The sequence below is a fragment of the Canis lupus genome, chromosome 26, assembly GCF_048164855.1.
Source record: "Canis lupus baileyi chromosome 26, mCanLup2.hap1, whole genome shotgun sequence".
NCBI lineage: Eukaryota > Metazoa > Chordata > Mammalia > Carnivora > Canidae > Canis > Canis lupus.
The window spans coordinates 29,289,711-29,304,436 of record NC_132863.1 but is presented as its reverse complement, the minus strand read 5'-3'; the positions used below and the strand labels follow the sequence as shown (position 1 = coordinate 29,304,436).

Genomic DNA, 14,726 nt, shown 5'->3' with positions numbered 1-14,726 from the left:
CTTACATGGGGAATGTCATGGTGTTTTGGGTTAGGAGGTTCCAGGAGAGTTCCAGTTGGCTGTGTCCCCCAAGATGGCATCCTCCTGGTGACTGACCATGGTTCACCATGATTGACCATGGTTTACCTATCACAAGTGGTTTCTTTGCCAAGAGTAGTCCCATACAATCTGAACATAGGAGGCTGCTGAATAAAGCCACAATGCAATTTCACTTGAGAAAAGGAATTATCTTGTACACCAGAAATTCACTTAACCATGGTCAACTCATTCTGCACCTGTAGGAATAACTGGGAAGCCAAGCTATAATCAGAGGATAGCAAGGACGTACATAATCATCACAGTTAATGGCATTATGTCAAGATGGGTTGAAGTCTCTTTTTCCATAATCACAATGCCCTTAGCAAGGGGATGTAATCTTCAAAGTCATTGTTCACATTGTCCTCTCCCCTGGACAGCATTTAGATGGCCTTGCTCATCAATGATCTCCTAGCCTCCTTTTTCTAGGCATCTGTTCTTGACAAGGCTCTCTTTATAACATTATCCACTCTTCAGCATATTAATACTGTGCTGTCTTCAAACTGACTTTGCTAGACTGTGAGCTCCATTATAGCCTGACCCAGTCTCCTGTTCACTACTGAACCACCAGTGCTAGTCTGAAGATGTCCAGACTGTGTTCCATGAATGTCCCTGCATGAGATTCTTCCCTGATCCCTTACATGTTTTGTTTTAATTTAATCTTCAGAGAGAAAATTTCTTCCAAGTTTATGTAGGACAGGAAGGCTCTTTTTTTTATAGTGGAGACTCTTGCTATTCCCACATACCAACTACAAAAACAGTATAGTTAAATTCATTTCAATTGAACAACTATCCCTAATAGGTAATGACTGATTGGATACATTAATATAGAGGGGCCTTTGGGGTTGTGCCCTAGGCTCTGTCTTTGGCCAAAGAACTCAGAGGCTCTTTCAGTGAACAGATTCAACATTTTTATCAGGTATTTGGATAGGATTCAGGACTGTGTTTTCTGATACAGTGCCTCTAACTAGTCACAGGTGACTACTTAAATGATTTTAATTAAGTAAAATAAAAACTTCAGTTCCTTAGTCTCCTAGTCACATTTTATGTGCTCAAGATCCACATGTGATTAGCAACTACCATAATGGACAGTGCATTTCCATCATCAGAAAAAGTTCTACTGAGCAACTCTGGAGTAGAAGGCAAATGTCGATTGCATCTGTGAATGGCACGGAATAGAAACTGCTGATGAATATTTCATCTGAGATGGTCATATTTAATCATGGCCTGCCCATCACCAATTGTCCCTCCTTCTGGTAACCACATCCCAATTTCTGTTGGGGCAGGCACAACATATCTCCAAGTGTCAGGCCATGTGTTTTGGGAGGAGTAACTCCACAGTGATCTACTTGGAGACACTTCTTGGTAGCCCCCCATATCCACATGTGCTTAAGTTAGTTTGAGTTGGATTTCCTGGCCGTGGTAATACAGAAATCTCACTACATCATTCAAAGTCCAAATTATTTGAGCAGGTGGATAATGGGCTCAAAATTCGACAAGATAAATTTAGTGTCTCAAGTTCAGTGCTGAAAATTACCTGTGTGTCCAGGAAGGCTTCTGGGGGGCCAGTGATGTTCTGTTTCTCAATCCGAGTGAGTACTGGTTACGTAGGCATATGCGACACATGAAAGTGGAACCAGTTGTGCCCTTTTCCGTATGAAGGACATACTTCACAAACAGTCGTTTGGGTTTTTTTGTTTTTTTAATCGCTTGCATAAGAAGAGGCTGGGAAAGATGTAAGTTCACTAACAGGACACCCACTTGGGGGTTTTAATTTCCTATAAACTCCAGGTGAGTCAACAGTGGCTGCCCAAAAAGCCAATGGAAATTTGGGCCATACTAATAGACAAACTCAACCAGAATGAGGAAACTGACAATTCCATTCACCCTAGGGGGAGCCAGGCCAGGCTTTAGGAAAGCTATAGAAAAAGGAAAGCATGTTTACGAATTTCAAAGTCACATCTTATAAAAGTCAGGAAAAGGAACCGGAGTTGTTAGCCTAGAGAGAAGAGGTGGGAGGATAGGCTATGGGCATGACACTAGAATGAGCAGACAACCTTATCATCTGCAAATAATGTTACTTTCTACACGAAAGACCCAAAAGAACCTACTGAAAAAAATGAGACCATAAAATGGCTTTCTACAAAATTAATATATGAAAACTAAAAGCCTTCTTTTCAAGAAATAAACAGAACTTATATGGTAAAACAAAACAAAACTAAACAACAATAACAAAAAAACCCTACAGGAAAACAACAACAAAACCCCTCTAGTTTTCCCAAAGGACATAAAGGAATACTTGCTCAGTAGAGACATGTATCATTTGCCTGCTTAGAAAAGCTCATGACAAGGATATTAGTTTGGCCCAAATTAATTTTTAAATTGTGGTAAAAGGGATGCCTGGGTGGCTCAGCGGTTGAGCGTCTGCCTTTGGCTCAGGGTGTGATCCCGGATTCCTGGGATCGAGTCCCACATCAGGCTCCCTGCATGGAGCCTGCTTCTCCTCCCTCTGCCTGTGTCTCTGCCTCTTTCTGTGTCTCTCATGAATAAATAAAATCTTTTTTAAAATTGTGGTAAAATATACAGGAGATACAATTTATCATATTAGCCACTTTTTACTGTACAGTTAGTTCAGTGGCACTAAGTACAATTACACTGTTGTGCAACCATCACCACCATCCATCTACAGCTTTTTTAATCTTTTCCAAACTGAAGCTCTATACCCGTGAGACAATAACTTCCCTTTTTCCCTTCCCTTCAATCCCTGGCTAAATTCCTGGGGGTGGCTTTGGTGGGGTTTTGGTTTTTTTTTTTTTCATTTTTTTATTGTGATAAAATACACATAAACTTACCATCTTAATTACTTTTAAGAGTACTGTTCAGTGGTATTAAATATGTTCATAATGATGATAGCTGTCCAACCTCCATCTCCATCTCTAGAATTCTTGTCATCTTGTAAAACCAAAACTCTACACCCATTTATAATATTAATCAATTTCGGAGGAATCTATTTTTGAGCTCTGGAGGGAAACCTGACCAAAAGTTCTTAAGTATTACGTGAACAGCTGAAAATAACCAAAAACATTTGTAGAAGAAGAGCAATTTGAGGAAGGACTCATTCTATCATACATTAAGCCACAGTAGAAAGCTGGGATCAAAACAGTGTGGAACTGGCAGAGAAACAGATTGTGGGAACACAATAAACAGCTCAGAAAGTTACCCTTCTTCTCAGATGAGGCTCGAGAGGATGAGCATGGCATCGCAAGCTCACAGGGAGAGAAAGAGACAGGACAACTGAAAATGCTTCGGAAACAAAATGGAGATAGACAGATTTTCATTGACTACCTCACGCTAAAGTGAATTCCAGAAGAACTACATGTTTAATTTATTTACATAAGGCCACAAAAATCTAGAAGAGCATGTAGGTTAATATGCATCACCAGATGAGGAGACACTTTGGAGCAAAGGTCAGCAAACTTTTTCTGTAAAGGGCAAGAGTAAATATTTTCATCTTTGATGAACTACCCAACCCTGTTGCTGCAGTGTAAAGGCAGCCATAGATAAATGATTAGGTGTGGCTGTATTCCAATAAAGCTTTATTTACAAAAGCAGAGGGTGACAAGATTTGGCCTCCAAGTCATAGGTTTGTGGCTCCTGTTTTAGAGGGATAAAAGCAAAGGACAAAATAATGAAGGAGGAGAAAAGAGAATATCATTAAATTTAACTACATAAAAATGATCTATAAACAGAATGGTAAAGTAGACAGACACATACAGCACGTACGCACACACACTCTGCAGAGAGCATGTGCACCATACATGACAATAACCCACATACTCCTCTGCATTTTCATGCTCTGTCTCTCCTCCTCCCTTTCTCTCATGCAAATATTACCCACTCATTGAAATCAATAAGAAAAAGAAACTAATAGAAAAAATGGACCAAAAAAATTGACAACTCAGAGAAATAAAGAAATGAATGCCCAGCAAGATTACGAATAGGTATTCAACCCTAAGCTTCTTCGTTATATGTAAATTAAGACAACAAGATTATCTTTCATATATTGAATCTATCAGCAAAGGTATGCCTTCTGTGTCATCGAGAAGTGTCGATGAGCAAGGCAGAGGTGAGGTGGGCCTGGCACACAGGATGGGAGGGATAAGCAGTTTCTGCCAAAGCCTTGCTTGCAGATGTTTATTAGCCTTGAGGAATCTACCCAAGTAAATAATCAAAGCTGTAACCAAATACAGTGATAATCACCGTGGCATAATTTGCAGTAGCAAAAATGGGGAACAACCTGAAAATCCAATCATAGGGGAGTGGTTATGTAAATAATGGTACATTATGTAATAATGGTACATTCAGACAGGGGACTAGGAAGTCGTCATTAAAAATCTCTTTTAAAAAAAAAATCTCTTTTGCTCACACTGAGGGGGACACTTGACGGGATGAGCACTGGGTGTTATTCTGTATGTTGGTAAATTGAACACCAATAAAAATTATTTTATTAAAAAATAAATAAAATAAAAATTAAAAAAAAAATCTCTTTTGCTCATCCCGACAAGTGCTATATGTTGGCAAATTGAACTCCAATAAAAAAATATACAAAAAAAAAACATTTCAAAAAAAAAACAAACCATTTCACAGATATGGCAAGAAAATATAAACCACAGAAGCAGGGACAGTGTAAATTACAAAGACATTAATGATAGTAAAGATATTTACATACATTAAATATTCATCATATCTTTAAAAAATCTCCTTTGCAAAGACTATATTAAGACAATATAAAAAAAAAAGACAATATAAAACCGTCCACCTCTAAGCCACATTTGGCTCAGCTGACAGACCTTTGTTCTAAAAATGTCTCCTTCCCTAGGCTTCTGACATGCCACATCGCCCTAGTAGTCTTTCTTCCACGCTGGCAGGTGATTGTTGGTCTTCTCTTCTTGGCTCAACATGTAGCTACTGAGGCATCCCAGGGTTTTCTCTTGGTTTGCGTTCTTTGCTCCATCTACCTTGCTATTACTACAGGAAAGAAGCCATCAAGTTTCTTCCATGTCCTAAATGAGGTGATAGATAATTCACTGTGGCTTTGATCTGCATTTCTCTAATTATTGGTGATGTTGAGCATCTTTTCATATACCTGTTGGCCCTCTGTATGTCTTCTTTGGGAAAACATCAGGTACTCTGCCCATTTTTAATTGGATCATTTGTTTTTTTGCTATTGAGCTGTATGAATTCCTTATATATTTTGGACATTAACCCCCTATCTGATATACAGTTTGCAAATACTTTCTCCCACCCTATAGTTTTTTTTTTTTGCTGACTGTTCCTTTCGCTGTGCAGAAGCTTTTGGTTTGATACAGTCCCACTTGTTTATTTTTCCTTTTGTTGTTTGTGTTTTGGGCACAATATTTTTAAAAAGTGAACTAGTATTTTTCTAACAGATAATACATCACTTTTTTAAAAGTAGGCATGGCTAAAAGAACCTTTCAAAATGCAAGACCACCAATAGATTTTAATGTAACAAAGTAAAAAAAGCTAAAAATCAATATGGTTTCGGATTCCACGTTGGGATTAATCTTTAAGAAGCTACCATCTGTTGAATCTGGTTGCAATATCAAAGAATATCCACAATTATCTGAAAAGGCAATTAAAACATTCCTCTCTTTTCCAGCGACATTATCTATGTGAGTTAAGAGTTTCTTCATTTACTTTAACCAAAATAACATATCGCAACATATTGAACGCAGAAGCAGATAAGAGAATCCAGCTATCTTCTTTTAAGCCCAACCTCCTAAAGATTTACAAAAGTATAAAACAAAACCACTCTATTTTTTTTGTTTTGAAAAATATTAGTATTTTCATAAAAATATTTATATTACCATGCGTGGCAGTTTTAGAACAGGCCCACAAATTCTCCTCCCTTCCAGAGGTGGAGCCTAATTCCTCTCCCACTGAGTGTGAGCTAGACTTAGTGAATCACTTCTAACAAACAGAATATGTCAGAAGTGATGATATATGACTTGAAAGTCTAGGTCATAAAAAGCATCGTGGTTTCGTCCTTACTCTATCTCTTGGATCACTCGCTCTGAAGAAAGCCGGCTACCATGTTCAGAAGACACTCAAGTGGGCCTATGAAGAGGCTCATATGGCAAGACTCTGAGGCCTCCTAGTCAAGAGCCACGTTGACTATGTCATCTTGGAGGCGGATACTCCAGCCCCATTAAACCATGAGGTGATTGCAACCTTAGGAGACATCCTGAGCTACGGCCACCCAGACCAAGTTGCCCCTGGATTCTTGACCCACAGAAATTGTGTGAGACAATAAATGTCTATTGTTTTAAGTTGCTAAATGTTGAGCCCATCCACTATGCAGCAATAGATAACTAATACAACAGATAATAGTTTTATTTTTATGTTTTAAGAGTACATATTTATTTTAATTCCTCAGCCTAATATGATAAATATCAATAAAGAACCCAGTTAAACAAAAGCTCTTAAGAGTTCTCAGTTTTGGGGGCACCTGGATGGCCCAGTGGTTGAGCATCTGCCTTTGGCTCAGGTCATGACCCTGGGGTCCTGGGATCTAGTCCTACATCAGGCTCCCCTCAGGCTCCCTCAGGGAGCCTGCTTCTCCCTCTGCCTATATCTATGCCTCTCTCTGTGTCTCTCATGAATAAATAAATAAAATCTTTTAAAAAAAGAGTTCTCAGTTTTTAATCATATAAAGGGGCCCTGAGACCAAAAATGTTGAGGACTATTGCCCTAAGCTCTTTGGAAACTAGCCTTTTATTAAACTTTTCTCAAATTACCCCATGTGAGGGCACCATTTCTTTCCTACTAGGACCTTGAGTAATAGAAGACCAAAATATTATCAGTAGTTGTTGCTGTTCAAGGGGGGGTGCCTGTGATTTTATTTTCTTAATGGTTTTTTTTTCTGTATTTTAGCAACTTTCTACAACAAGGATGAATGATTTTTATAACTAAGAGAAAAGAAACTTCCCTTTTCAAAATCATCAAAAGCAGAAGTCAGACCTATGTTTCCTTTGGATGAGTTGACGGTTTAAGCACGACATACAGAGCCCCCGTGACTGCCATGCACCTGTGTTCTGCAGGGTGGGTGGTGAGTGAGGGTCCAGTAGCCACAGCCCCCACCCTATACAGCCTCAGCCAGAATAGCTCTTTCACTCTTTTTACATACTGAGTTTCTGCATAATTTCACATACAGAAAAGTTTCCACTGCTTAAAAAAAAAGTTTGAAAAACTTTACCATGAGAATAACAGTTGAAGAGTTAAAATTAGGCTATAGAAGAATCACTCAAACTTTTTTGGGAATGTGAACAGTTTCCATAAAGAAAACCCTGCACGTTCTGAAAGAACAGAAGCCCTGACAACTTAACAAATGTTGCTGATTTGAACCAAGGCTGGCTGTGGATGAGGGGGCATCACCCTCCCCTCCCCCGTACCAAGGGCCTAAAAGGCTAATAGAAGCAGTGAGCCTTTCAGGCCCCAAGAGACACATATCAGAACCACAAGTGAGTGGCTCTCTTATTTCCTAGGGAAAATCAAAAGCAGGAGGTGCCAGGACTGCCTGGCAGTTAAAAGCACAGGCTTTGGGGACACCTGGGTGGCACAGCAGTTGGGCGTTTGCCTTCAGCTCAGAGCATGATCCTGGAGTACCAGGATCGAGTTCCACATCAGGCTCCCTGTAGGGAGCACAGGCACAGGCACAGGCTTTGGAGACATCAGATGTGGGTTTGAGTCCCAGGCTTGACACCAAAAACCTGTGAGATTTTTGGCAGGTGGCATAGACTCTCAGAACTTTGATGTCTTCATCTGTAAAATGAGGTTTGAGAATACAAAATGGTGTAGCTATTTTGGAAAACAGGTTAGGTTCCTAAATGTTAAACACAAATTTGCCATATGACCCAGCAATTCCATTCCTAAGTAACCACCCAGGAGAAATAAAAACATATGTCCACACAAAGACTTGCATACAAATGTTCTTAGCAGCATTAATCATCATAACCCAAAATGGAAGCAATCCAAATGTGAATGGATAAACAAAATGTGGCATATCTATACAATGGAATACTATAGGGCAATAAAAGAAATGAAGTCCTGACACATGCCACAACCTGAACGCACTTGGGAAACATTATTCTAAATGAAAGAGGTCAATCACAAAATATTGGATGAACCCATGTAAGTGGAACATTCCAGAAAATGCAAAGGTATGGAGGCAGAAAACAGATTAGTGGTTGCTAGGGATGGGGGTGGGGTGGGAACCAGGAATGACTACAAATGGGTATAAAGTTTCCTTGGGGGGTGACCGAACCTTCAAAAACTGGGTTGTGGTGATGGGTGTACAGCTCTGTAAATTTACTGAAGATCATTGGATTGCACACTTAAAGTGGGCAAATTTTGGGATATGTAAACGAAACGCCAACAGAGCTGGTTTTGAAAAATGAGTTTTGACTCTCTACTTCAGAGGGTTGTAGTGAGGATTAAAGGAAGTAACTTTTGATACAAAGTAAGCATTCAATAAATAACAGTAAAGATAATTTGTGTGTACACTAGTAACAAATTATGTAAGTGTAGATCATAGATAATGCAAAATAGCAACGATTTCTAGCACTTAAATCTACTCCTTCCCATACCACTCCAAATCCATAAACTCAATTTAACCCCACAGCAACTTTCTGAGGCAGCTGTATTATCCTATCCTCATTTTCACAGATGGGGAAACTGAGGCCCTAAGAAGTCTGGTAACTTTCCCAAGGTTGCACAGCTAGTACATGGCAGAGCTGGGATTTGAATCCTGGAGAACTAACTCTGGAGTCCGTGCTCCTCCCCACGACACTGCACTGCCTCTCGGTAAACGTCAGCTGTGTCCTGAGTTATTGCTCTAACTAGTGATGGGGTGGGGTGCAGAAAAGGCTCGCAGATAGCTCCCCAAGAAGGTCACTCAAGATCCAACCCCTAGGGTTATAGGAGTCAGGAGAAAGAGTGTTCCAGACAGAGGAAACTGCATATACCAAAGCAGGGAGGTAGGAGAACGCAGAGCATGTGGGAGGCAGTCGGAGCTGGAGATGGCTGGAGCATGGGCTGATGCTCGGCAGTGGGCACAGAGGGTGGGGTTCAGGCAGGTCCAAGGCCAAAGAGGGACCCTGGTGCCCGGATGTCAGCGCGAAGACAACGCAGAGCCAGAGAAGGAAATACAATGAGTCCCTCTCCAGCTCTGCCTTTCTCTGGGTCGACTCACATTGCCCTGGCAGGTGGAGGAGGTTGACTCAGCCACTGCTGTGAGCTCAAGGGAGCGGGGGAGCTGCCACCCCCATTCCCATCCCGCTGCGAGCTAACGCCCCTGCAGCCTCCCCAACACCAGCTCCGCCAGCACACAGAAACCATCCCCGCCAGCTGGGAGCAGCGGGCTGTCATGCTGCCAGGGAGCTGAGCGAAGCCCGGCCACACTGCCTGCTCACTGATGGGAGCTTCACACCCTGCCCAAACCCAGCCACCTGTGGACTACAGGGGGACCTCCCCCCTACCCACCCCGCACAGCACACAGTGCTCTGGCCCTCCACCCTCACTTGGCTGTCCTGAGCCAGGGACCAGCTGAGGGGGGCAGCACCTTTCTCATTCAAATTTAATACACGTACCCTAGCATCCAACACTTCCATTTTCCCACATCTGTATCTACCTGTGTGCACAAAAGGTTCATTTGGGCAAAAGCAAAACTACTGAAAAAACCTCCATGCCGGGCAGCCCAGGTGGCTCAGCGGTTTAGCGCTGCCTTCAGCCCAGGGCGTGATCCTGGAGATCCAGGATCAAGTCCCACATCGGGCTGCCTGCATGGAGCCTGCTTCTCCCTCTGCCTGTGTCTCTGCCTCTCTCTCTCTCTGTCTCTCTGTGTGTGTCTCTCATGAATAAATAAATAAAAATCTTTAAAAAAAAAAAAACTTCATGCCCATCACTGAGGAACTAGTTCATAATCTCTGCTGCATCCATACTATGGAATACTACACAGCACTTAAAGAGAAGACCACAGCTGTATTACTCCATGGTACTGGCATGAAAACACCTCCAAGATCTACTGTTGGGTGAAGGAAAAAAAAAAAAACTGCAGAACATTGCATCCAGCATGTCATCACTTACGTAAAAACAAAACAAAAATTAAAAACTCCAGCTAGACTCTCTGTTTCTTCAAGTTGACAAAAACACAGGCAAATAAGAAAAATGCCTGGAAGGAAACACATCAAATAGAAAGAAGGCATGGAGGGAGTGACTTTTTACTCTGTACGCTTCTGTGTTGATTTTCACAAGATGTGTTTGTGTATATTGGAGCACTTAAAAAACAAAGTCTGTCCAAAAAAAAAAAAAATTCATAGGAAAAGGGTGTTAAAAAGGTCACCACCCGGGGCGCCTGGGTGGCTCAGTGGTTGAGCATCTGCCTTTGGCTCAGGTCATGATCCCGGGGTCCTGGGATTAAGTCCCTCATCAGAGAATGTGTGTGTGTATATTTGGGCTCTTAAAAACAAAGTCTGTAAAAAAAAAAAAATACATATGAAAAGTGTGCTAAAATGGTCACCATTCTGATGCAGCATTCAGGGTCACTTCTCAAAGAGCTGTCACCTTTGGGGTCTTGTCTAATTCTTGCCACGCCCCTTAAAGACAAGGTGCAAAACTCCATCTTACGGATTAAGAAACTGGACCCGGGGGGATGAAACAAGCCACTCTAGGTCCCACGCCAAGGCCGAGGGGGCCTGCGGTCCTGGCCCCACCCGGCACCCCCTCTCACCAGCACGTGTGGGAGGCTGTGAGGGTGTGGGGCCCACGCTGGGGCTGGGGAGGCGCCGATGTTCCGGAGCAGCTGTCAGCCAGCTCAGAGTCCCTTCAGGGAGGGGAACCGGGCTTTGTCAGGGAAGGAGGGAGGAAAAGATGAGTGGCAAAAGAAGAGCTGATGAACCGCCGCCCACGACCCAAATTAGACATCACTGATGTGCCGCCCACTGAGCGGGCTGGGTCTGCACGTCACCCAGCAAGTCTCCTGTGGGAAGGAGTCTCGCAGGGCCGGCCCCCGAGCCCGACACTGCTTGCCTCTCCCGGGGGGCCGCTCACCCCAGGCTCTCAGCTGCGCTGTTTCCAGCTGAGTAGTTCTGGGAACGGTTCTGCTCAGTTCCCAGAGCTCTCCGTAACCAGGGCAGAAGGGGAACCGTGCTTCTCAGAGGCAGCTAGACCCTGAGGAGCAATGTGCATAAAACCCAACACCCTCTAGTGCAGTAAGTGCCATCTCTCTCTCAACGACTGCATTAGCACCGCATGTCTGGAGGGTGTGCGGAGGCAGGAGGCCAGAGGGACCCTGCAAACACGGCTAGCCAGGCCTCTCCGGGGACAGCCAGGAAGGACTCCTATACAGGGAGGGGACTGGAGACTGCTGAGGGGAACACAGGACACATACTCAAACCTCAGACCCCCCCAGAGCATGCTCAGAGAAGGGAGCTTTGGTCAAATCATGGATCCTCCATCCCATAACCATTCCCATAACAGGAAACAAACCTACAAGGCCATGAGGTCAGTGACAAGAGCTTGGATCTTGTGGCTTCTGGTCCCAGCTCTGCCACCTTGGTCAAGGTTCTGAACCTCTCTGGGTCTCAGTTTCCCCATTTGTAAAATGGGTGCTTATTATGCCTGCCTTTGGGGTATCATAGATCTAGATTGAGAAACATATAATAACATAATTGAATAAAATGTAACAAGTACTGGGTATCCATAAAATCTGGAAACAGATTTTGAGTGTGTATATGTGCTCCTGTTTATTTATTAATTCACTTTAATAGAGTAAAATGTCCTAGGCAACATTGCATATACATTCTTCTGTTTCAAAACTTTATGGATGCTCTAATATAAACAATTACATATATATAAATGTTATACAAACGTTATATATACAAATATGTATATAAAAATATTCATTCTATAAATATAATGAAATAAAATACAGTAATAATATAATAAAGTAAAACACACTCACACGGTAGGAGGGACCAGGCATGTCCAATAACTTAGGGGTACTACCTAATTTTTTTTTAAAGATTCAATTTATTTATTCATGAGAGACACAGAGAGAGAGAGGCAGACACACAGGCAGAGGGAGAAGCAGGCTCCATGCAGGGAGCCCGACGTGGGACTTGATCCTGGGTCTCCAGGACCACACCCTGGGCTAAAGGCAGCACTAAACCACTGAGCCACCCCGGCTGCCCAGGGGTATTACCTAATTTAATACTCACAGCAAGCCCCTGAGGTGGATGCTACTGTCTATCCCCATTTTACAGGGGAGGAAACTAAGGTACAGGGAGCCCAAGGGACTTGCCTACTGGCCAGAACCACACTGGGAATAACCGACACACCGGTTTCCTAAGGGAGGGCAGTCTAAGAGCAGGCCTGCGCTACTAACCACACTCTACACCCTCCAGATCCGCTGCCAAGGCCCAGAAGACCCAACAGCACACTCAGCGACCAGCGCGGCTGGTCTGGCACAGAGCCGGGGCCTAAGAAATGCCAGCTCCTCTGAGCAGTGAGCTCTTGGAGGTGCAAGACCGGAACCAATTTGTCCACCACATCTAGAAGAGTAATGCGCAGGAAGTGGGATGTCGGTGGACACTCATTGGCAGCAAGGAAAATTAGTGTTCATTAGCCAAAGGCTGGGGTTTTTATTTAAAAAAAAAAAAAAAAAAGGCGAAGATCGATTCAGAGCCCCGCCTGGGGATGCACCTTTCCTTCCTAGGACGCGCGGGGGCCACCTGGACCAGGGATGGGGATGGGGACAGGGCCAGGCCCAGCCGGCACCCTCCCCGCCCCCCAGGGCAGGGGCAGGGGGCACCGGAGACCACCTGCCGCGGACGATCGGGAGCAGAGGGGCCTACCTTCCTCGGCGTCGTTCCTCAGGGAGGCCTCCAGCAGGGCCACGCTGGCCTCGAAGGACACCTTCTTCCTTCGGCCGCCCGCGCTGCGCTTCCGCTCGTGCTTGCGCTTGCGGTGCTGCAGGTCCTGCTCATACTGGGCCCACTTCTTCAGCTGCTGGGCCCGGCGCTTCTGGGCAGCGCGCAGCCGCTCCAGCGTGGGCACCTTCTCCAGCAGCTGCAGCTCGGTCAGCAGGTCCACGTGGCTGGCCATGGCCTTGGCGGGCGGGGGGCTAGCGCGGGGCGCCGGGGGCCAGGGGGGCGCGGGGGCTCCTGCCGGGCTGGGGCCTCATGGTGGGGCCTGTGCGGGGAGAGAGACACAGATGCACACACGGTCAGGCTCAAAACCCCCATCTGTGGGTGACACTCGCCCCGTGTTCCAAACACTTGCTTTAGCTATTACATTTTCTTTTTCTTTCTTTCTTTCTTTCTTTCTTTCTTTCTTTCTTTCTTTCTTTCTTTCTTTCTTTCTTTCTTTCTTTCTTTCTCTTTCTTTCTCTTTTTTATTGAGATAGAATGGACCTATAACATTGGGTAAGCCTCAGGCGTACAAAGTGTTGATCTGATAAACTTATCTATTGCAGTACGGTTGCCACGGTAGCCTTAGCTAACACCTCCATCCTGCCACATAATTATTAACTGGGGGGGCTTACATTGTTATTCCATATAAGGTTGTTATATTGGTATAACATATCAGGGGCTTGTTATATTGTCATATACGGGATTTACTGTTATTTTTAAAGGAATTAATACCATATTTTAAATTTCTCAGTATTAATTTATTACATGGTAAATATTGACAGATATCATCCACATAAACAAAAGCTCTTGGGCATCCTTCATTTTAAGAGTATAAAGGAGGGGACGCCCGTGTGGCTCAGCGGTCAAGCATCTGCCTTTGACTCAGAGCATGATCCTGGAAATCCCAGGATCAAATTCTACATGGGGCTCTCTGCATGGAGGCTGCTTCTCCCTCTGCCTACGTTTCTGCCTTTCTTTTTCTCTCTGTATCTCTCATGACAAATAAATAAAATCTTAAAAAAAAAAAAAGAGTATAAAGGAGTCCTAAGACCAAAAAGTCTGGTAATTGCTAAACTACTAGGACCTATAAAATCTTAGTTGAAGTTTTCCTCTTTGGATTACCTTAAAAAAATTTTTTTAAATCACACTTTGTGCTCTCCTAGATTCCTGGAAGACATGAAGTCAATAAAATTTCAATCTGGTGCCAACTGGTCCCTATCTTCATTCAGCACAGACCCTATGTGCTCTCAGACACACGGGGGAAGAGTCTTAGAACAATTACTTGAACCACTTTAAGCCTGTTTTCCCACCTGTAAAATTTTTTTCTCCACCTCCCAGAATTGACAGGAATAAAAAGAGCTGACCAAAAAAGTTATATACCTAATAGCAGAGAGAAACAGCTTGAAGGGAGAAGAGCAGGGACATGTAAACACAGCCCATCTGGGAGCCCACAGGCAAGGCTGGTGGAGAGTTGCGGGGTGTTGGACAAGAGAGAGGAAGACTGATACAGATCTGCCTTTGGGTAATGTGGAAATGGCTGCTGATCCAGAGGGGTCAGGACAGTCCTGGGCTTCAAGAAGTCATTGCTGATCTTATGGGTTCCCTGCTTCACCCCTGGACTGTCCATCCTCCAGGGGTTAACAACCAGGATTCAGTCTTAGC

General features: G+C 43.7%; 1 protein-coding gene across 2 annotated transcripts in view; it reads right to left on the bottom strand.

Moving 5' to 3' along the window:
- The window catches only part of PPP1R16B (protein phosphatase 1 regulatory subunit 16B), a 67,517-nt gene extending 54,198 nt beyond the window's left edge, over positions 1–13,319 (bottom strand). Inside the window, exon 1 of one of the 2 annotated variants that reach the window (XM_072801015.1) lies at positions 13,008–13,319. In XM_072801015.1, coding sequence (XP_072657116.1) covers positions 13,008–13,257 — 250 coding nt within the window. In that variant the 5' untranslated portion in view covers positions 13,258–13,319. The remainder of the gene's footprint in view (positions 1–13,007) is intronic. The other variant, XM_072801014.1, reaches the window with a different exon arrangement.
- Between the last annotated feature and the right edge of the window lie 1,407 nt (positions 13,320–14,726).